This window comes from Pseudonaja textilis, chromosome 1 (assembly GCF_049901715.1).
Source record: "Pseudonaja textilis isolate UNSWEBS1 chromosome 1, rPseTex1.2, whole genome shotgun sequence".
NCBI lineage: Eukaryota > Metazoa > Chordata > Lepidosauria > Squamata > Elapidae > Pseudonaja > Pseudonaja textilis.
Window position 1 is genome coordinate 146,593,798 of NC_141990.1, and position 23,919 is coordinate 146,617,716.

The 23,919-nt window shown below is 43.1% G+C and overlaps 2 protein-coding genes across 6 annotated transcripts in view; one reads left to right on the forward strand and one right to left on the reverse strand.

The window, feature by feature from the left end:
* On the forward strand, window positions 1–13,868 carry LAMP5 (lysosome associated membrane protein 5). 2 transcript variants are annotated; one of them, XR_015740600.1, is made up of 7 exons: window positions 1–626; window positions 1,004–1,176; window positions 1,959–2,090; window positions 2,639–2,744; window positions 6,231–6,419; window positions 12,397–12,625; window positions 13,015–13,868. XR_015740600.1 is itself a non-coding variant. In XM_087919092.1 (6 exons), the coding sequence occupies exons 1-6, from the start codon at window positions 560–562 to the stop codon at window positions 12,573–12,575; spliced, it is 846 nt and encodes a 281-aa protein (XP_087775218.1). In that variant the 5' UTR covers window positions 2–559; the 3' UTR covers window positions 12,576–13,868. The 2 variants fall into 2 exon arrangements, 1 of the variants encoding a protein (XP_087775218.1); XM_087919092.1 differs by having other exon boundaries at window positions 2–626; window positions 12,397–13,868.
* A 3,238-nt stretch (window positions 13,869–17,106) lies between these two features.
* Window positions 17,107–23,919, reverse strand: part of PAK5 (p21 (RAC1) activated kinase 5) — a 126,815-nt gene continuing 120,002 nt past the window's right edge. For all 4 annotated transcript variants that reach the window (XM_087919065.1, XM_026710345.2, XM_087919060.1 and 1 more), the window contains 2 exons: window positions 21,321–21,455; window positions 17,107–19,873 (listed from right to left, as the gene is read on the reverse strand). In XM_087919065.1, the coding sequence (XP_087775191.1) occupies window positions 19,718–19,873; window positions 21,321–21,455 (291 nt within the window). In that variant the 3' untranslated portion in view covers window positions 17,107–19,717. The remainder of the gene's footprint in view (window positions 19,874–21,320; window positions 21,456–23,919) is intronic.

Sequence of the window (23,919 nt, forward strand, 5' to 3'; positions counted from 1 at the left end):
CATTATCTTTAACGGAATCGTGAGGGAATATCTTGAACTTCGCTATCTTGTGAAGTCAATAAAAGAGGCGTCCTCTGGAAGAAGGATGGAGGGAGAAGGAATGCGTAGTTGGATTTCTTCAAGACAATTGGAGCTGCCTGGTGAAGACAATGATCTTGGGGGAGTGGATGTGGAAGGGAAGCAAAGGCACAAGACTGGCAGAGGTCTTAATCCGAAGCAGATGCTTTACCAGCCATCTCTGGCATTGGCCCTTTGAAGTTCCACTTTCTGTTGCGCGAGTTGCGGTAAGTCACGAGCTGTGGGACGGTAAAGCCCTGGACAGCTCTCACTCCGGAACCAGCTGGGGAACGTTCAGGGACCGCGCTGGAGTTCAGTACCTCGGACAGCTCCCGCCTCCCCACCACTCACTACTCGGAGCTTGGAAAAGTCCACCGCGAGGCGCAGTCGCCTCCACGCAGCGACGCTGCAGCAGCGGGAGCGGGCGAGGGGAGCCCATCCACGCGGCTTCCCGGTTTTTTTCTTCTTCTTCTTCTTCCTTGCGGGGCTCGACTTGGGAAGCATGGAGCGGAAAAGGTGGGAAACCCCGGGAGCCATCCCGCGACTGCAGGGCCTGCTTTTGCTTTTCCGTGAGTATGCATGCTTTCCCGCCTTTAGCAAGAGCTCGCCTCTCATCCTAGCCGATCCCGAAAATATCCCCGCCTATTGGCCCTTTTGCCACTCGATTTTGAGGAAAGGGGAGCGGAAGATAGCCAGAAAAGATCGCTTTATGTGTCCCGGGTGTAAGAAAAATAGATGCAACTGAATAGCTTCCCTCCTCTAGTCCGCATCGCCCTGGGGAAGGTAGATCGCTGGAGTTCTCTGGCCAAATTCTAACTGATTTAACTTCGTGCCCAGAGCAGGGAAAAGCTATCGGTAGAGTGAAACCCCACTTTTCAGCAACCTACATCTGAATCCTCTTGCTTCTCTTTCCCTTTCTTTCTTTCTTTTTCCCTCCCAATAACAGATGCACTAGCTGGTGGGCTGGCAGAACAAGAAGTGGAAAACCTTTCGGGCTTATCTCCAAATCCCGAAAAGGCTATTTTTGTAGTTCGGGAAAACGGGACAACCTGCCTCATGGCGGAATTTGCTGCCAAATTAGTCGTCCCCTACGAGATCTGGGCCAGCAATTTTGTGGACGTGAGATTCTCCTCTTTTCATTTGAATATCGTCTGTTAAAAGCGCGAGGAGGGTGGATTTCAACATTTGGGGGGATCATCCGTGACTTAGGCGCGCGCGCGTGCGCGCGTGTGTGTTTGTGCATGCGCGCGCGCCCCCAGAAACAGAAGAGAGGAGGATTGGAATAAATCTTAAATATAATCGCAGCCTTTTGAAAAGCGGCACGTTGCTAAGGCAATGCAACTTCGCTTTCTCCCCCTCTCTGTCACTCACATGGAGGAACTGCTAAAGCATCGCCAGCCCTCCATGTCCATATAGTTTGCGGAGTTGTCTATCCTGCCCCCGCTCCTGGTCTCTTTTCGCTGCAGAAAAGACCTTTTTTTGTGTGTGTGTGTGAAACTGCACAAAGTTTATTTCAATCTTTTTTTCTTTTTCATATCGGAAGGAGGGGAAAGGGAATGACAATATATAATTATTACTCGATTCCCTGGGGCGCGGAGGTGCGGGGAAGGGGGGGGGGGTAGCGTTGGTCTATTATGAGTAATTATTATTACATTTCAGGCGGTACAGTAAATAAGGTTACGTTTCCATCTAAGCCATTGTGGGGAACTGAAGCTAGCCAGGTTTATGTTCTTATGATCTATTACACTGGGCAGCGGGAGATGGAGGAAGGAAGGAAGGGGTGGTGGTGGTGAAACCTCGTATCTTTTCTCCCCCGATGCGCTTTGTGGAAGTGTTTGGGGAGTTCGGGACCTAACGCCCCCGTGTGTGTTGTGTTGTGTTGTGTTGTGGCGCGCATTCAGACGATCACCGAGCAAGCCTACATCTCGCTTTCCCGCGGAGCCGAGGAGCGTGGCAAATGCAGCAGCAACGAATCCGAGCTCCACATTTCGTGGCTCAACAAAGCTTACACCCTCAGCCTTTATTTTCTCAAGGTACCCGGTGGGAAGATCCGCCTCGGAGGAGAGCCCCGGCTAGAGGGGGAAAATACCGGGGAAGGGGATGCGGGCGAAGGAGGTGGGTGGGTGAAGAAGGCAGAATCACCTCGCAGGACCCGAGGAAAAACCAAAAGTGAAGGAATCAGCCCGAGGCGGGAAAGGGAGGGGGAAGTGATAGTAGGAGAGAGAAATAAAATGAAGAGAGCCCCCCCCCCCCACGCTAATTTGTCGTAGATTAACAATAACAACAACACTAATACTACTACTAATAATGGTGATAATAATAATAATTTCCCGACCGTACGCTGTCTCTAAAGGCGCCGACGGACCAAGTCAACCTCCTTCCTTCTGCCCCGAGGAATCTCCCGGGAGGGCGGCCGAGCACAGAAAGCTGCGAGCGCGGGCAAATAAATTGTCCGCTTGCCCAGTTCCGACCGGGCAACGAGGCTTCCTTTGGCCTGCCTCGACTTTGGGTCTTTTCTCTCTCTCTCTCTCTCTCTCTGCTCCCCTCCCATATTCCCCTTCTTCTTCCCTTCGCTCGACAGGAGACTCGCAACAAGAGTGCCGGCTCCGAGGCCTGGTGGAAACTGAGCAAAGTCCAGTTCGTTTACGACAGCCGCGAGAGCACCTACTTCAAAGGCGCCGTGAACCGTAAGTGCGGCGCGGCCCAGGCCCAGGCCCGAGGGGGGGTCTGTCTGGCCGGCGGCTTTAGGGGTGGGGAGAGAAGGGTTAAGAGGTAGTTGCTGGCAGGGGTGGCTGTCTAGAGGTCTCGTTTCCATCCGAGGGCCGTGGGGAGGCAGAGGTGGGCAAAGGAGACCGAGAGAGGCCGTGCCATTCACGAGCGACTTTGGCCTCCTTGCTTGCCAGCCTAGAAGTCTCTCTGCAAGCGCTGCTGCGGCGGGAGGGAGCCTGAATCATTTCCAGCCGGTTCCCCCCTCGTTTATTCCCCCCCGCCCACGTTTCCCTCCAAAAGGCTCGGGCCTGAGGCCGGTGCCGCCTCCCCTCCTCGGCCCGCAGTGCGGATAAAGCGGCGGCCCGCGTTTCCCCGACGGCTTCTCCTCCTCCTCCTCCTTCACCCCAGATCCCCCTTCTCTATCAGGGTCAGCCGACTCGGACCTGGATTCTCTTCTTGGCCGAGCTGAGGGCAATGATCCCGCCTTGAAGCGGGGCCCGGCTTGGCCTTTGGGCTTTTCCGAAGCTGCCGGCCGGTTTTGAGAAGCTGCGGAGGGCCTTGAGTTTTTCCAAGAGCGGGGGAAAAAGAAGGGCCACCCTGACCGTCAACCGAGAAAGCAACCCTACTATACGCCCCCCTCCAGGCCAGGTGCGGATTTGTGTGCTTTTGGAGCAAACGGATGCTTCGCCAGACGATCAGGCTGGATCCCGAGCAAAAAAAAAGCTCCCGTACTACCGGTAGGAAGTTCTGCTCAGGTTAAAATGAAGCAGATGGGAGTTATAGTTCATATCAAAACAGCGTTACGGCAGACTTCGATGCCTTTGACATATTAAGATGGAAGCAAACAATTAAATCGATACAAAATATTAGAAAACCCCTTTTCTATTGAAGAAAAAACCCCAGAAATTGTAAAAGAATAAAATCACTCATTTCTTAGGAGATCAAAAGGACTGTACCTTTTTCATTTCTAATCATTAGGAAGCAAATAAATCAGGACCCAAACAATATTTTTAAAAAATAATAATCCCTGGGCAAGGATTATTTAGCTAAAGTATATATAAAAAACAAAGCCCACCCCTCTTTGCCCAAATGATGTAAGTTACAGTGCTTGTTAGGGGATGGCATCTCTGATTATTAATCATTAATCATTTCTGATTATTTTACTGTAAACCCATTTGTAATGAAGGAAGAATTCTGTACTCTAATCTTGGGCCCAGCACTTTTTAGTACAGTGTTGGGTTTGGACAGCTATAGAAGGGAGTTTCATATAATCCCTGAATTGCAATTAGAAGAACTTGGTTTTATTTCATGGTTGCCTTTGGAGTTGGTATTTCTTTTGGGGGGGAGGGGAGAGTCAAAATTCAACATAGAGAACAGGTTAGTAGATGCTTCCCATCTCAAATGCAATTACTGTGCTCTAAAATATGCCCACTTTCTATCCATTTGGGTGGCTTTCTTTTAATGATCAGTGTTTCCATTGCAATTTTTGTGTTTCTATCTTATGGGCTTCCTCTTGATGCCTGTTTGTCACTCAGTGGGCACCTCTGCAGTGCAGAATGTTCTAGGGTAACCCCTCCCCCTCCCTCCCTGTTGCTGCATTGAAGCATGCGCAAGGCATACCCATCTGTATTTTATTTGTTCCTGAGCAATTTGGATCATTCCATCTTTGTCTATTTCTAAGTATTATTTAGGAAGAAAAGTCTATTTTACATTAAAATAATGTATAAAAATATTATGGTATCTTTTCCAAGTGGCTTGAAATACACCATCTCTTTCACACATAATAATGCAGTCGTATGGGCCATTATATGTGAATGTGTAGCTTAGCCGGACCAGACATGCAACAAAAATCAGGATTTTTTAAAGCCATTCATTGTTTACATTTGTATTCCGAAGTAAATTGTGTTGAATGAATTGTGTTTACTCTTAACAACTGGTTGTACAGGTGCAGTCCTTTTTAACAAAAACAGGATATTCTGTTTTACTCTTTCTGATTCTAACTTTATTTATGAAGATTTTCACATTTCTTTTCATCACCATGCAGGTTGTTTATATTTCAAAAATTTACTCCCCATTTTCAGTTTTAAATGTTTGCATTACGCTTATTTATCCACTCGGTCCGTTTTTCCCTATAATTTGGAAGGTTGGTAGTTTTTGTGAGAGGGTACAATACAGGGACAATACAGACCTTCACAAATGTTTCCCTTTCTGATGAATCATTCTAGAATTCCATTCATCCCCACAAGCATAAACATCTGATGAATTGTGAGTTGTGATCTGCAATGTCCAGAGGTCATTCCAATAGGACCTGGCATCTGGTCTTTTTTTTTTTTAGGTCTAATTCTGTCCCATTAGCAATACTTTGCATCATCCAGCCACTCAGGACCCATTTGTGATACTGCTCTGAAGGGGTTACATGTGACTCTACATGAATGGTGGAGCGTGATTCCCTGGGAATGTTATCTGCATAAGGGTGGTGTGTGTTTTTTTTCAAGCTGGATCTAGTCATAGAAAGCTAATAATAGCACTGCTGGTAATGCTGAATTTCTAGTTAGGACTTGCTATTCCTTGTGGGATTATCGTAGCTGCCATCATCAGCATAAGCCATTACGTGTTGAACTGTGAGCATCATTTTAAGATCCTAATGGGAAATAAAGCATCTTTTGCTTATGCATTTAAGGATTGTCATCCACATTGGGCTATGTAGTTCTAAATACAAGGACTGGAGGAACGTCATGAAAACAGAAATTAAGGTTCTAGGCTTCTAATCATGTACAATAGCATGAATGTTTCCTGACATGTATGAGAGAACATGTGTCTGTTCATCTGCATATTGTTCAGTTCTCTCTCTTGCTATTCAGTTCCTTCCAATGTCTGTCTATTAGAATGACAGCCTAATTTGTAGGAGCACTTATTAAAATCTCTAAATGTATTAGAAAACTATTTTTCTTTCCTGAAAACACAGAAGACTGGACAAATTCTTAATGTCAGTCTTTATCTGACTTGTAAAAATAGACTTTTCATATTTATATTATAAATGTATGTGTGTATGTGTGTATGAATGAATGTATGTATGTATATATATATATGTGTGTGTGTGTGTGTGTGTGTGTGTATACACACAAAATGAAAAAATGAAAAAAGACTAAAAACATAAATATATACAAAATGCATATTTACAGTGTTGATCTTCATTGTCCACAATGGATTTTTTGATCAATTTGATCAATTTCTTGTTCTGTTCTTTAGACATTTTCTGAAGTCTTTTTCTTTTTAATATTGATGTTATTGTTAACAAACATACACATGCACACACACACATATTCCTACTAATTAATACACAATGTGGAGAAGATATTTATAAAATATATTAAATGTAGTTGGTCACAGAATGCTGAATTAAATAGCCATTTGGTCTAGAAAAGTATGATCGTCATCCAATAATAATATTTTCCTCTTGACAGCGGGGAAACACACGGTCACAACACGTCACCTCTCTGCTTTAGTCACCCCAGCTGGGAAGTCTTATGAATGTCAAGCTCAGCAGACAATCGCCTTAAGCTCCGGTGACCACCAAAAATCAGTCGTTCTCTTGCTGTCAGAGGTCCGCCTCCAGCCCTTTGACATCAGCTCTGATTTTGTTTTCAGTGAAGGTAAGGGACCTCTGGATGTTGGGCAATTTATAGATGCGATTTGCAAAGTCAATGGAGACTCTCTTGACTGAGGAAGCAAGCAGTTATTGTGGAAGGGTGGGGTGGATAAAGAGCAGGATTTCGTATGATAGAGGAAGACTTTCTTCGGTGGGGAACGCTCCTTCTTTTAATTTTAAAAAAATAAATGTGTCTAGTGCACTCACTGGGAAATTTGATGTAAGATTAGTGATGTCAGCAAGGCTTTGCCTTGAAAGAAAGCATGGGGCAGAGGCTTGCAGCTATTATAGAGAGGGGGAAAATGTGAGCAGTATGAACAGACCCAAAGAAACATGACAGCAAATGAAGAGCAAACTATCTCCAGTGGCATTCCACAATGCCTTCTTTCAAGGTTTGTTTTTTGCGGGGGGCATTTTGCTTACTGGTAGCGGGAGATTTTATTTCTCAGTAGGTATATCCATCATTATTCTGGGCAAAATGTTTATGTTCTTAAAGTGAAAATTTCCCTTGTCTCTTTTATATAATGCATATTTTATATATTCCTCTGGCTCAAGGATGTTTTGGCAAACCATAGAGGATTTATTAAATATCTGACGTGTGTAGGTGTAAGTGCATGGATGTTATAAATCCAGTGTGCTTAAGGATCTGAAGTTGTAAGAAAATCTCTGGTAGATTAGGCTAAATATCCAAATAGTCAAGCAAGTTTCTTGCTATTCTAAATCCAATGCATGAAGCTAACAATCCTGCCTGTTTTTGCCTTTGTTTTACTTCCAATGATAGCTGTCTAGAAATACTTTCCTTCTGAATAAGAAGAGCCTGACACTCTATAAAATAGACATTTTCAGAATGAGAAATGTCAGGAATGCAGATTTCATTGAAACCTTAGAATCTGTTCAATGGTGGAATGCCGAAGGAGATGGAGATTTATCTTGACAATTGAAGTGATAGGTTTCTTCAGAACTATGATTCTACCATGTCTAATAATAATTAGCCTATCTAATCTTCTGTCAAGGGATATATAAATTCCTAAATAATGCATTGTATATAAAAACATAGTTTGTATATTTTGAGTCTATTGTGTATGCTTTTTAGTAGATAAGCAGAAGCATTGAGTAGGGATTTGTTGTCCCATTACATCTTATATACTATCCAGGGTTTATGAATCATTCGTATTAGTAAAATCTAACTTGCTTGGTCTTTCCACCTTTTTTTCTGATTTCAAACATCTATTGGTGAGGTTTATGAAATTCCACATAGACAGTAGCTGTCCTGGTGGTTTAATGTTTGTAATATTCTCTAGTATGGATTTTTGCATTACTCAGAAGGCAAAGTTGAGATTTAAGGAAGGTAAACAGGGACATAGCAGTGGGAACACGGAAAGAATGAAAAAGGAATAGTTTGTGTGAAGGGAACAGAAGCTGATCATAAAAGAAGTAGAAAATCTGGAACTGGAAAATGCAGGTGACTAGCAACAGGAGGGCAAGTTAAAGTCATTGAGCTAGTAAGGAGGCTAGTAACCATTTTGTAAATAATATCAGGTTCAGGCTGGCATGCCTTCTCAAAAAAGGAAGGCCTCTTCTCTCTTGCATCAAATCAGTGTGTGAAGGAATCAAAAATCTGACTCTTGATTAGCCAAGATAACAATTCCTATATGAAAGCAAAATGCACTTGCTGTAATTTCTGTTATTATTGTTTTTCCACATTAATCTTGCTAATCTGAGTTTGAAGAAATTCGTTCTTTGGATTAATTGTCTTCAGTATTCATTATTACTGCAGAAATCAGAACTTTGGCATCATAATCAACTGTTTGGTCCAAGGCCTCAGGTTGGTTATGCTATAATTGCTTTCCCTGATTAATAATTAAAATCCATGTTCATCCCCCACCTTAGTCCATCTTTTCCCATTGTTTGTATCCATTTTATATGACAGCCTGATGCTTCTTCAAATAATGGTGGAGGACTGCGCTAAACGTGCATCAATTTATGATAAAGGTTAACAGGAAAAAATGTGATTTTTTAAAATGGCTTTCCCTTTCTCCTTTCCTTTCCTTTCCTTTCCTTTCCTTTCCTTTCCTTTCCTTTCCTTTCCTTTCCTTTCCTTTCCTTTCCTTCTTTCCTTTTCCTTTTCCTTCAACATTGGGAATTGCTGCCCACCTTTTGCTTAGTTGTTGCTCTCATTTTAAATTCTTGACATTAGTTCAGTTCAATCGCGATTTCATATAATGAACTTTATGTAGTTCTCAGTCTGTAAAATAGACGCATGTGCAGCTTTGGTTTGTATAGTGGACTGACTCCTAATTGAAATTTCCACATATGCTTTCATGTCCCCTGGGCAAATTCTCTATTGCTTATCGATCCAACTCAAAAGCATTATCATTATAGTTTTTAATACAAGAATAGCACCTCGGGATATGTAGCTTGGCTATTTTAGCTGACGTGTCAAATTATTCAGAAAGTGTATCCTTTGTTTCCATTTTGTAATCCCAGAAATTCAAGAGTGTTGTAGCATGTCTTCTTACATTAAAAAAATAGCCTGAAGAAAAGTGTGAATTTTGGAAAGATTTGAGGGATGTTTAGTGTGTTGATATTCTAATTTGAGTAAAGTATGCATTTTAAGCAGGTAGCTTTCATGGCCATGGTGCAATATATTTTTATCTAGGGGTAAAGTTTTCTCTCTTTTTCTGAATCTTCCATCAAGACTGCAAAGTACCACAGCGGTACTTGAAAACAGCAGGTTATTTTAACAGCTTAGGTGGCACCCAGCTCTGTCTTCTTTACCAGCAGTTTTTAGCAACTGCCCTGTGGCAATTGCCTCACACTGCCTAGTGGTAGGACTGGCCCTGAGCTTTGGGCAAAAAGGCCTGCTACCTCTAAAGTTTCTTGATTGCTGGGCCACAACTGTCCAAAAACACAACTTTGAGGAAAAAAATGTGGTTCTCTTCTATTTAACAATCAGTGGTGTGTTTGACTGAGTTGCAGGGCTGGATTTATCTGTATGTTTTATTTTTATTTCTCAGGCAAGCATTTTAAATGACCGTAGACTTTTACAGCTGTCCCGCCGGGCTTTTTCCCTTTCTGGCTATTTGAAAATTGCAAGCTGAGTCAAAGCCAACAGGGGTGGGTGGGTGAATAGGATTTCAGCAGGTCAGATTATAACTTTTACCACAGCAAAGCCAAAAATGACAGGAAAGACAAGATACTGTCTGGAAGCTGTACTGTTCCTCCAAATGGCTTCCCGACCTGAAGGTTTTAAAATTGACTTCTTTCCCAAGTGCTCTCCTCATGCTGAGGGTTTTCCTCTTTTCTTATTCTCAAGTACGGCCATTATTTCTTGTGTGAACATGTTTCGTCAACAAATAGGGCTGTTTTCTCTGCTTCCTGCAATCCCTCACACTGAAAGGTTGCATAGCTTTTATTTGTTTACATATTGTAGACTCCCTGGGATCTCCCAGGCTGGTGGAAAAAAAAACATGTTTTAAATGCCTTCCAGATTAACAGAGATGAGGTTAACCTCAGCTTGGGGTGAATAATGTTCCAGAGGACTGGGACCATAGCACAAAAGGCACATCATTGGATCTTGCAAGATGCATCTCGCTGGAGGTGGGACCCTCAGCATACCTCTCCTAGCTGACCTGGTGGGATATAAATTAATTGGGAAGAGGTATTTCCCTCAAATAACCTTTGCCCATGCCATATAGGCCAAAGATCAAAACTGGAACCTTGAATTGCTCCTGAAAGCAAAAAGGCAGTCAATGCAGCTCGCAGAAGAAACGACTAATGTGCACCCTCCTAGCTGCATGCGTAACTGTCCACGCAACCGCATCCTGCGTCAGCTGATGTTTCCTTGAATGCTCTTCAAGAGCAGGCAGCCCCATGCGTGTTTCAGTAATTTTTGGAATGAGGTGTAGATTTTTGAGCAATTCAAGGGAATGGATTCAAGGCTCATTCTGATACTTTAAACTTCAAGAATCCAGTGTTGGGAAAGGGGATAATAATGAGATGGGCTGAATCCTATCAAAGTCAGCAGCTATGCCCTTTGCTGAGTTTAGGCATTTTCAAACAATTGGCAGGTAAAGGGATAAGAGAGTTCTGTCAAAGAGACCCAATCCCTTTTATTCTCATAGGGACCTATTTATTTCTACATTATATATATTTATAAATTACATCTATATACCTACCATCTCACAAATTTGTGACTCTAGGGCAGTGGCCCCCAACCTTTTTTGTGCCATGGCCCAGTACTGGCATCACAAAATGATCTGCGGCCCGGTACCGGCATCAGCACGCATGACAAGGCAAGGCGAGCCGAGCGACCGGCCAGCCAGCCGTCCCCCGCTTCTCCCTGCCACCTTCAATGCCTCCTTTGTACCTTTGTCGATGGGCTTCGGGACAGTTTCGGGATGGTCGCTTGGCTCGCCTTGCCTTGGGTGCTGAAAGAATCCTCGTGCCTTAGTTTCGTTCGAAACTGCCCCCCCTTCGATGAAACTAAGGCGCGAGGATTCCTTCAGGACCCGAATGCCGCTTTCCAACCGGAAAAGCTCACCCAGAAGCACTTCCTTATCGAAACAAGATAACAATACCGGCAGCCCGGTAGAAAATGTTCCATGGACCGGTACCGGTCTGGGGCCCGGTGGTTGGGGACCCCTGCTCTAGGGGATGTATGATTAAAAAGGACGATGACAACAACAATAGCCTATCCCAGGTCCTTGGTAAGGATTCGGTAAGTAAACAAAAATGCCAAACCCAGTCTGAACATCTGGCTGACTGTGCGATGAATAATAATAATAATAAATTAATCAAAATATAAACGTTACTAATAATAAAGTCACAGAGAGAGTTGTTGTTACGGGCATTAATATTCTTCCATCTCCATCAGAACCGCTTTATTGCTAGGGCTGTGTTAACAGCACCGGCAGCAGCTATCCTTGTGCCGGTGGTCATTGGCACATATGGTAATAAGCAATGACCCATCAGCTTGAGCAGTAGGAAAGAATGTAGATAGGGCAAGACTTAGTGACCTAATGATTGAGGAACACTGATTTGGGTTGCTTGCTTTGGATTCCTAATTGTTAGGCCTAAGATGACATAGTGAAGTCCAATCAAATACAGTCCTATATTTGCTTACATCTAATAGACAGAATCTTGCCAGAATAAAGCTACAAACTTCTAACAGATACGCCCTGGGAAATTCTAAGGTCAGGCCACTTTAAATGTTTTTCCCCCTTCCCTTTCCTTCCAGTTCAGGACTGTGCAGACTATTGTCTTGAGTCCTACTCTGGGAGGTTCTGCCTCCTCCCTGGGAAGCTGTGTGTGCTGTTACCGACATTTTCCTCCACTCTTTCACCTGCGTATTTTATCACACCCAATGGGCATAGGGGGCTTGTGTTCAGTGGTGGGATTCAACCGGTGTAACAACCAGTTTGGTGAGTGCGTGCACGTGCACAGCATTTTCAAAACAGCCATTTTCAGCTAAAACTTGCCTTCTGCTGCAGCCCCGGTGAGTGAAACAGCTGAGGGCCGGCAATCCACTGTGCCGCATGATTAAGCTGGGCTTCAAAACAAGGAAATAAAGGATAGACTAGGGCAGGGGTGCGTGGGTGGGGCCAACTGATTGCCAGAACTGGTCCGTACCAGCTGAATCCCACCCCTGCTTCTATTCCATTAAAATTATCCTACTCCTCGGTTTCATACAGCACAACTTGTACAGAATGGGCTAAATTTTAGCTTAGAACTGAGAACACCTAGATCGAAATTCTACATCATGTGGGACCCGAAGCCAGTCCATTTTCTTCTATTCAGCTTAATCTACGTCTCCGAATAGTTGAGAGGGTATGTGTATGTTGGTGAGGCGCCTGAAAATTGTCATGAAGTCTTCTGAGGGAAAATTAAAGTAATCCTTTGTCTTGAGGGAGAAATACCTGTATGCGAAAATAACGCTTTTCTCCGTCTCTCCTCATTCTTCTCTTTTCTCTGTGCTGCAGAACATAAATGTCCCGTGGATCAAAGAGAACAATTAGAAGAAACCCTTCCTCTCATATTGGGCTTGATCTTGGGCTTGGTGATTGTGGTAACCCTTGGTGTTTATCACATCCATCTCAAAATGACAGCCAACCAAGTCCAAATACCACGAGACAGATCGGAGTATAAACATATGGGATAGCTGGCAAAGGAAGAGATCAGCTCAAGCAAAAGGACTTTTTCCTACTATAGGTCAGGACCTCTTATCCACAATGAAACATACTGTATACCGACAAGATGGCGGGGTGGGGGATGGGAGGAGGGATGCAAGGGGAGGGTGGGGGGGGGTGGGGGAGGGAGGGGATGGAAGCACAGCCATTTCTCAATGCTTGAAACAGGGAACTAACTTCGTCTTCTCTGGAGAACTGACCCAACAGGCAATGTTCCCTTACATTGGCCAAGCATTGTTTCCATTCATGTGGTGGTCGAGATAAGAATGGAAATGTATGTTTTGCTCTGAAAATGTATTTACCTCAATGGTGGTGAGGGGAATGAGGACAGTGACAAATGAGCATGTGGAACCTTCCATTTCCACGTTAGCTGGACTACAGTTCTCACCATTTCTCTCTCTGCCTTGCTAGCTGCGGCTGATGAAACTGGCGTACCATGACACGTGCTTATTAGTTCTCCATCCACAATGTAAACCCATGGCTTGGATCAAGGGGTCCAGGAACAGAGTTCCTGTTGTGGGGTCTTCACGGCTCACAGGAAAATTCTGATATTTTTTTTTTCCTTCTGCTACGTTTAGCATCCCTTGAAAATCTGCATGGAATATTTATGGGGAATTTGCCCAATAGGATGAGAGCAGAAGTTCAAGGAAAATGGGGGAACTGACAAAAATCCCACCTTCTTCCTACCTGGGGGCTTCCGTCAAATTTCATCTGTTCCTCTACTAGCGCTCCTTCAGTTTATGGCCATTACCAGTCCCGTTTTCCGAAAGCTCTAGGAATGGTAGGATTCTCTACTCAAATCTCAGATATTCCCCAAGGAACAATGCCATTTGGGTAAATCAAAACAACTCCCTCAGGACTTGCTCATGCGATCCCGTCATCTCATTTCCACTTCAGCTCATCTCAATTTGAAATCTATTTCAAACTGAGCCAAGATTAAGATTCTATGATTTTAAAGCTGGGAGAATTTTATTTTGTATTGCTTATGAAACGCTTTGGCACCCAAACAGTTTTATGAACGTTGCTGCTCAAATCACAAGAGTATAAAGCTCTGGTGTGAGAAAAAAATGCTTATGGGCTGTACACTTTGCATGTACTGTAACTGAAAAAAATGCCTACTGCAGTGTAATGATTATATAAGATTATCACCAAGAAATGTTCATCTTACTATGCAGAAACCTTCAGGTGTTATAAATAACTGATGTGTAAATATAGATATGGAAGTAAACAGCAAAAACCAATAAATCCTAAACTATGTTGCTTAATGTGGAGTATTCTTAATATGGAGCATTTAGCCTCAATATTTTATTGACGCTCTGAGGCAAAGAAGAAATGACATGCAATAAAATGCTAGAGGATTAAGGAAAAAAGGACTCTCCATGAGAGATGCCTCCAGCTAAATAAAGGAGAGAGTTTTGTAAGGTCGCAATCTTGATCATAGTCACTATTCTGTGGGATGGTTCTTTAGAGAAAGAGATTCGGTTTTATCCAGGGCTTTCCATTCATCCATTGAATTCAGTATCCCCAGACTAATATGTATGCAGATGTTTATTGGTGGCTCAGCGTGGTTTAACCTTGGGCCAGGGTGCCGATTTATATACTGCACTAAGCCATAAACTGGTTTGGCTTAGATTTAACAATATATGAGGAATTAGCCAATTCCACAGATTGCAATTGAAGTAAATATGACAGTGCAATGCAAGCATCCAGGAGAATGTTTACAGTGCATAAATGCAGGAGTCCAGTAGAGTACTTGAGGCTGGCGGCATCTATTCCTTATTGGAAAGCAAATGACTTCAACCTCAGAAGTTCCAAGCTACATTGTTCCTAGGATTGGCCAGACTTTAGGAAAGGGGGTGCTCTCTCTCTTTTCACTGCTTCTCCACCCCCCGAGAACTCAACAACGATCAGTTTGCTAGAAAGCAGTAGAACGGTAGTATGCTGAACGTAAGAACTTGTTAGGTAAACGAAGCTCATACTTCTTATCATAGTGCTCATTTCCGCATTATAATTTAGGGAAGGTAGCAATGCAGTTTGTTGGACTGGATTAAATAAGGGGATCAGAGTTATTAGAAATCCAGATCTGATGGCTGCCTTATCTGTTGAGGGGTCGGGTATAATGGTACACTCTTCAGAATTGCTCCTAGTTTCCTATAAATCAGAAAATAAATAAACCTTGCATTATTGCAGCAGTACACAGATGAAATCAAATGCTTACACGGATCCTTCTCTTCAAAGACAATATACAGAAATGATTTAAAACAGGGTTTCATGGAAACGATTTTTTATAAAACAATACAACAGAGTCGTCATCATCATCATTAGACACACACTCACACACACAGAGAGAAAGACCCTGGGACCCTGCTTCACGAAGCAGGTTAGAAGGAGTCCTTTCCATGGACTTTGATCAAAGAGAGGTTTTCAAGGCCTTGCAGAAGTCAGAGACTCTTTCGTATAGACTTTCGCTCTGAAAGACAAACGATGTGGGTCCATGGTTACTTAGGAGTATGGATTTCTATATATGGATTATCCTGGCAGGATTTATAGTGTAATTGTCAAAGCTCTTTCATACATTTTTCTCCTGCCATGATAAAAGTTTGTTTTTTTTCTTTCTGGCGTCAGGTAGCCAGAGTATTTTTTTTTTCTTCTCAAAGTCGTTCCGAGCAGCATTAAAAGGCCCAACATCACCTGCCCTAGGAAAAATAACTCTGAAATCTTGGAATGCAGTTACCACGCAGTAGTATGGCTGACCTTGATCCCCGATTTAAGGCATCAATCCTTAATGCTGGGTTGGTTTAGTATTATGAGTGACTGCCACTATAGTTTGTCCACCATTGTATCTGGCCTGTAAAGCTTTGAATCTTTTCTTTCTTCTTTTAACGAGCCCATAATCCCTTGCCGGGTGGAGTCTGAGCAACTGAATGGAGCTGAGTGATTACTGGTCGGATGCCCTTCCTGTTACCAATGTGGAGTTATATTCAGCAGATAAATTCTGTAAAGCTTTGAATGACCACTAGATATCAGTGTTTTCTTTAGGCCTTTGCTGCCATCTTGTGGTCATTTTAAATTAACATTTGCATCCCAGTTCTGATATCTGGGCATGTGGATGCATAATCCATGGCTCAAATACCACGTGCCCTTCTCAACTTGGGCAACAGAAGTCCAGAGCCCTTCTATATTTCCAGCAAATACATGAAAAGAAAACTATACCAAATAATTGAGAAACAATTAACAGTATTTAACATTGCATTAAATCACTTAGTATCTGGTTTAAGGGCATGTTGATTTTGAGGTGCGCTATCCTTATTGAACCATTCAAAGTAAATGTTGTTCACAGCCTGAAAAAGGTGGTGTCCTAATACTAGATGGGAAAATGAGTATGGCTTATTCAACAAGCCATGGTCAGAAATCTTGACTTATCACAGCGTGCAAGCTTTCTATGTAAACAATCTGAATAATTAGTAAGATGCAATTTATTATGAATTTACAGCAAAGCAATATACCCAAATCTTATTTCAACACTGCCAATGAGTCATCATCACCTGCCACATTTGGGACACTAAGCTCTCCGAAGAAGGTTTAACAATAGGTGGCATGATGCATATAACTGTAACCGCTGCCCCTTCACGATTGCTTCTACCGGTAGCCAATCCCAGCATCATCTATGGGGTTATCAACCCTGATTATAAACCATATTCTTCAGAATAGCTTTTTGAAAATTACCTAAAGATGGGCAACACAAAATTGCAGGACCTTATGTAGCACCTATTGTTCATGAAATCCTAGTACAACAAAATTAGTAGAAAGTTGGGTAACCTGTACATTGTATGTGTGTGTAAATAAATATAATTAGCAATAGCACTTAGACATATATATATATATATATATATATATATATATATATATATATTACCTCATATTGCTTTACAGCTCTCACTAAGAGATTTACAGAGTCCGCATATTGCCCCCAACAGTCTGGGTCCTCGCTTTACCCATATCAGAAGGATGGAAGGCTGAGTCGACTTTGAGCCAGTCAGGATTGAACTACTGGCAGTCGGCAGAATTAGCCTGCAATACTGCGCCACCATGTAGTCGCACCATTTTTAATGGGAATGAAATGATAATTTGTATAAACCTTAAAATGGCTTCCCTCTTAAAACAGACTCCACTCCACCCGCAGAGGAAAACCCCAATCCTCTCTACTGTACCATGCAATACCATTCTTTTTGCATGATGACAAACCTCCTTTCTTTGCCTCCTCCCATCAAAAGGTGGCTGTGGGAAACAAAATGCCCCCCAAATCAACATGTACTAATGCCTTAATTCTATGCACCTCTTAATGAAAGAGCTTGGGACCGAATGCACGTTCAAAGAAAGGTGGCGTATCAATGTGTACAATGTAATGTGGGGTTCCAACCTGAATTTTCAAAAAAAGTGATATATAGAATGGGAAAAAAATACATATCTTCTTCATTAACAACTCATTCACAAATCAGCAACTTTCTAACTTTTGGGTTGGCTTCTCTTTTATTATAATAGGTATCAACCAACTTACTGATAAAATTAAAGCCCACCACAATGCAAAATGCTCTATCCAGAGACATTAGTTTTAGGATCAGTTTTCTTCAAGTGAAATCAGGTGAAAATAACCCAAAACGAAAAGCAAAATCCAAGTTAGAAAAGACATGGCTTTCAAGTTATACATAATGAATAAATAAATAACCCCCTCCCACTGACTGAAATAATTATGGAGCACTTAATAAAGGCAAATCTCTCCAGGCCTATGGTAAACATGCAAATCTACCAAACAAGCAACCTAAGATTAATTGTAGTTGCCATTGCTGAATTAACATTTCAAAGGGGTTTAGACAGCTTTTTCTCCTGTATGGCAAAACACATTAACCAAATTTTACAACACTTTTGATTTAAACTCAGAAAACACCCACTTAGTGGTTGACTTCTAAAGCCTAAATAAAAATAATGAAGACAAACGGGAGGCATTGGACTTGGCACGGAGTCAAACGAAGCAATATCCATGTTGCTAAGACTAAGCAGAAATTCTCTTGCCCGCAGGTGCCTTGAGTGGGTGTCTGTCACATGTGAAGCTAGAAAAGGAGACTCAAAACCAGCATTGTTGTGTGTGCAACACCCCCAAGTGTCTGCTGAACTATGGTTGCTGCTCAATTCCAGCTTATGTGGTTACAACTTGTGGGAAGTTCACAACATTGGGCAGTGCGGGTGATGCAACGTGATGAAAGTCTGCTCTGTGCTATACAACTTCCTTCATTCAGTAGCCTAAACTAGGGAGTGTGCAAAGCCTCCGAGGATATGTGAATGTGGGTCAGACCCTTGGTCTGCCTAGCTTAAAGAGTGGCTACGATGACAGGCAGCAGCTCCTTGGAATGTCCCAGTTTAAGAAAGATTCCAACCCTATCCAAAGATGGATGAAGATACTGGCTTTTCAGTAGTGTGCAATGGCAGCTGCATTTGCTTTGATGACCTTAAGTCACAGGACATGGTGTTAGTCCACAAGGACAAGGGAAAAAAGAGAATGTATGGAGAGGGAAAGAAAGACCAGTGGTTCCAGGCACTTCATTTGGGTGGTGTGATGGTACAAGGAAGTACTGGTCATGAAGCCACTGTTTGCGGACAGCAGGGAAGATGTTAGTGCTGTGGCCCAGATCCAGGATGGGCACCCAGATACATGATGAATCATGGTGGCAACTTATAAACACAGGACAAGGAAGGGCTGCTGGAATTCAGATGGAAGCATAACCCCTCAGCTCAAGTCAATATGGAGTAAGCTACCCAATCTAGCACCATACACACTGGTCTGCTTTCCAAACTGGTCTCATTTTCAATCTGGCACCATCCAATGTTAGCTCTGGCTGGATCCATTGCTGGAATACAAGTCCCATAACTTTGGATCCAGATCAGATAGGTCTCTATGGGACACGTCACTCCGTATAGGTTGCACTAACACAACACACGTAACCTGGTTCATTAACTAACCCCCTTTTTTAAGCCTATGGACTCATAATCTAATCAAGTGGGTTGGTGTCACATAACTAACTAATTCACAAAGATTTAATACCAGCAAGCTTAACAAGTGTGAATATGACTGCTAGATCTTTCACTGACTTGTTGTAATTTTAATGTACATAGCCGGGAATGTCAGTGATTGGTAGCCAGCTAAATTTCTTCTTGATCAGCAGATTTCTCCTCTGTTGCTCTTAACTGATCACATGCTTACCACCACAAAAGATGTGATACTTTCATCCGCTGAATGCAGAATTGTGACACAACCTTTTCCATAAGCATGAATAGATTTTTCCAGGTGCTTATTGCTTCAAAACAACACTGGAACCTTGAAATTCTTTCTGGGGGGAATACAGCATTGGCCAGCAATTTGAACATTTGCAAAATGAAGCCATGTTTGCCTGGCACAGATAAGCAAATCTAATCAACATTCCAAGCTGCACGTGTGTGCGTGTGCATGTATGTTTGTATCTCTTCAAAAGAGATTAAAAAAAGTCAGAAAGCTCTCGCTCTAATACTTGCTAAGTAATACCGATCACCTCCACTAGCAACTATGACACCAAAGTACATAAATTATCAAAAGCAATGTACAGAAAATTACAAATTCATTTCAAAATACATCACACTGCTATAACCGAGATAAAAAGTGCTTCTTGGGTTGTTTTTTCATTTTTGTTTTTAAATTCAGATAAAAAGTGTCTCTTTTGAAGCAGAAGTGTTGTTCTCCTTTGACCTGCAATAAAAGTTTGGCCTTCCATTGGGGTAATGCTGAAAGTTCCCCGCTGCCTCACCTCAAACGGGATGGTTTAAAATCATATCCTCCTGTTCTGACTCAGACCCCAAAAATCCCAACCATGGTGCATTTCACCCAGGAGTACTAACAGTCGACGTGTCAGGAATTAGTCAAGTTACATCTTCTCTGTGACTCCTTCACGGTGTGCTGAGCCATGTCAACAGTGGCATATTTCTTACCGGATCGCTACCACTTGCTGCTGATTTGGCAGCACCCAACCTCAATTGCTTCACTAGTTTCCTGGAAAACAGATAAACGAATGAACAAAAGCAGCCGGATTTAGTGGTGCCGATACTGCCTCATGAGAGGCACAATGCAAGATGGAGGCCCAGCCAGTTTCAGAAATGGGTGCCTCAGGAGTTCTTGTGCTGATCCTCTCTGTGAAGGTTCCCTCACCAGCATCAAGTCTAAAAATCCACGGAGAACTGATGAAACCTAGGAAAGACCAAACGACACTGTGAGGCCGCTAACATCTAAACCACACACCTCAGAAGATGTGGGGCTCGCAGACCAAACGCAGCTTTCAAAGGTCTTTCATTTAACACAGGGGTCCCCAACCACCGGGCCGCAGACCGGTACCAATCCATGGATCATTTGGTACCGGGCCGCAAAGAAAATAAAAATAAAATAAAAATGGCGGCTTTCTTCGCCTTCGGTGAATGCTGCTGGGATCAGGGATCAAGGACACAAATGAAAGAAGGGGAGGGAGGAAGCAACCAAAGCCTGTCCTGCTCTCCGGCTCAGCGGCTTCGGTTTCCTCCCGCCTCGTTCCTCTCTCAGTCGCTCTCTCGCTCCTCCACCAGCCCAGGAAGAAACTGCTTCAAAGAAGCCGGCAGGGTGGCTTTTCCTGTCGGCGCAGCTCCTCCGAAGCACCCGTTCACCCCCACCCTGCCGCCCGCAGTTCAATCCAGTGCTCTGTTCTGCCTGCCTGCCTGCCTTCGTTTCTGGTTGTTTCGGAGTAGCTTTGGCTGAGAATAATAACTATTTGCCTCTTTTACTCAGCCGACCACTGATTTAACACATAATTCCCTTGCTCTCAATCACACCATGACAATGATTTATATGGGGAGAAACATCGCTGGTCCCAGCAGAAGACCTATCTGTTCCCCCAAGTTTTGAATTGAATCTATGCTGCATTAATCATTGGTGTATTTTTCTGTAGTAGTTGCTGCTGCTGTTGCCGTTTTATGTAATGCCTGTGATTGATATTTCTGACATTTTTAACTTTCTTTTTTGTATGGTTTTATTATTTAATTATACCCTCTTGGGGATTTACTATTAATTCAAAGGATGCTATTGTGGGGGGAAGTATTCATGCACACATTCTTTATCAGGGATGACACAGTTCTATGTATAAAAATTATTCGTTTTCTGTATCAATAAACAACATGACAACGGGGAATATAAGGTATAACTACAGTATATCGGTGCAAAACCCTTCTGTTCTGCATGGCTAACAGAATTGAAGGCTACATATAGTTCACCTTTTTTTAGACAATGTAGAAGAAGAGTGATGGCTAAATAGAAGGAGAAATGCACTTATACCAACTGTTTCTGCTTAGAACATTCTACGTAAATATCCTACTGAAATATAAATTAATGCAGATATTAAATTGAGTTTAAGCCTACACTTAGACAGCTAAATGGGCTCGCATAATCTTGTGCATGGGGAGAAAGGAAACTGGCACCATCTCATCCTGTTTGCTTGAAACAGTCTTCTTGGTTGTCTACATGTTGAGGTACTTCTGGGAATATAAACAGTGAGTTTGGGGTTAGGTGCTGTTCTAGGGTCTCAGGTTCAGGACCTATTTCAGCTAAGATGCTGGAGAAGAATGATAAGCACAGGAAGAATGATAAGCACAAGAAAGGTGAGCATCCCCACCTTGTGTAGGTCCTTCACTCTTGGTGGTACATTGTCTCGGATTCTACGCATGGCCTGGAGAGGTGGCTCGTTGAAATAAGGCGGTTCCCCATCTATCATTTCTATCACCATGATGCCAAGAGACCAGATGTCCACCTGCAACATAGAACCGATTACAGTGCAAATAAGCTACATTAAAAACATACCCTTAAACAAATGTTTAATCCAGCTTGTCATTTTACCCTATTTGTTTTGTTTTTTAAAGAGGTCATTTGTGGTTGGCATTGCAGCAGTCTGCCTTAAGATGCTGGCAACACACATCTGATTTCAAATTGGCCATAAGTTTAACTTCAGTAGCTAACATTGCCTTGCTGTTCTCACCTAAAAACATTTTCTACCAAAATATTACTTTAAAAACCCTGTTTGAATGAGCTTGGTATTGGAAAGTATTTCTATGGTAACAAAGGCCAACATCGTTCTAGATGGAGCATAGGAGCTGTGATGGCGCAGTGGTTAGAATGCAGTATTGCAAGCTAATTCTGCTGGCTGCTGACTGCCAGAGGCTCACTGGCTCAAGGTTGACTCAGCCTTCCATCCTTCTGAGGTCAGTAAAATGAGGACCCAGATTGTTGGGAGCAATATGCTGACGCTATAAACCCTTAGTGGGGGCTGCAAAGCACTGTGAAGCAGTATGTAAGTCTAAATGCTACTGCAATTACCATAATTAGCAGGAAGCTCAGATTTCAGGTGCAAAGGTCCTGGCAACCACTAGCTACAGAAAATGGTAACTCCTTGCTGCTACCTAGAAGTTAGGTGGGTTTGCAGTCCAAGTCGGCTAATCCTACTAATTAGAATATTTCGTTGACTGCTTATGTTAAGATAGTCTGGCTGTTCTAGATAATACGGACTTGCCATAATGGATTTAGAAGTTTTTCTGATTATGTTCTGCCTAACAATACTTTACTGGAATCTTCATAAGATAAGCATATCAACAACGGAATTCAGGAGCTCACCCCTCCCCAGCAAACTAAACTACCATTGCAAATAATTTAATGGAACAGCAATGATGGACAACTCTCAATGAACCACAGAGAGTATGGTTAATTACTTTCTGTAAGCTGCTCTTACTGACAATGGGTCCGATCTAGAATTAGTTGCATGTAAAATACCACTCAGAAACTAGTAAAGCTAAAGTTAAACACAGGCACTTGCAATTTCTACACTGCTCAAAAAAAAATAAAGGGAACACAAAAATAAGACATCCTAGATCTGAATGAATGACATATTCTTATTAAATATTTTGTTCATTACATAGTTCAATGTGCTGACAACAAAATCACACAAAAATTATCAATGGAAATCAAATTTAGCAACCCATGGAGGTCTGGATTTGGAGTTACACTCAAAATTAAAGTGGAAAAAAACCACGACAGGCTGATCCAACTTTGATGTGATGTCCTTAAAACAAGTCAAAATGAGGCTCAGTAGTGTGTGTGGCCTCCACGTGCCTGTATGACCTCCCTACAAGGCCTGGGCATGCTCCCGATGAGGTGGCGGATGGTCTCTTGAGGGATCTCCTCCCACACCTGGACTGAAGCATCCCCCAACTCCTGGACAGTCTGTAGTGCAACGTGGCGTTGGTGGATGGAGCGAGACATGATGTCCCAGATGTGCTCAACTGGATTCAGGTCTGGGGAACAGGTGGGCCAGTCCATAGCATCAATGCCTTCATCTTGCAGGAACTGCTGACACACTCCAGCCACATGAGGTCTAGCATTGTCTTGCATTAGGAGGAACCCAGGGCCAACCGCACTAGCATATGGTCTCACAAGGGGTCTGAGGATCTTATCTGGGTACCTAATGGCAGTCAGGCTACCTCTGGCAAGCACATGGAGGGCTGAGCGGTCCCCTAAAGAAATGCCACCCCACACCGTTACTGACCCACTGCCAAACCGGTCATGCTGGAGGAAGTTGCAGGCAGCAGAATGTTCTTCACAGTGTCTCCAGACCCTGTAACATCTGTCACATGTGCTCAGTTGAACCTGCTTTCATCTGTGAAGAGCACAGGGGGCCAGTGGTGAATTTGCCAATCTTGGTGTTCTCTGGCAAATGCCAAATGTCCTGCACAGTGTTGGGCTGTAAGCACAACCCCCACCTGTGGACATCGGGCCCTCATACCACCCTCATGGAGTCTGTTTCTGACCATTTGAGCAGCCACATGCACATTTGTGGCCCGCTGGAGGTCATTTTGCAGGACTCTGGCAGTGCTCCTCCTGTCCCTCCTTGCACAAAGGCAGAGGTAGCGGTCCTGATGCTGGGTTGTTGCCCTGCTACAGCCTCCTCCACGTCTCCTGATGTACTGGCCTGTCTCCTGGTAGTGCCTCCATGCTCTGGACACTACGCTGACAGACATAGCAAACCTTCTTGCCACAGCTCACACTGATGTGCCATCCTGGATAAGCTGCACTACCTGAGCCACTTGTGTGGGTTGTAGACTCCGTCTCATGCTACCACTAAAGTGAAACCACCGCCAGCATTCAAAAGTGACCAAACCATCAGCCAGAAAGCATAGGAACTGAGAAGTGGTCTGTGGTCACCACCTGCAGAACCACTCCTTTAT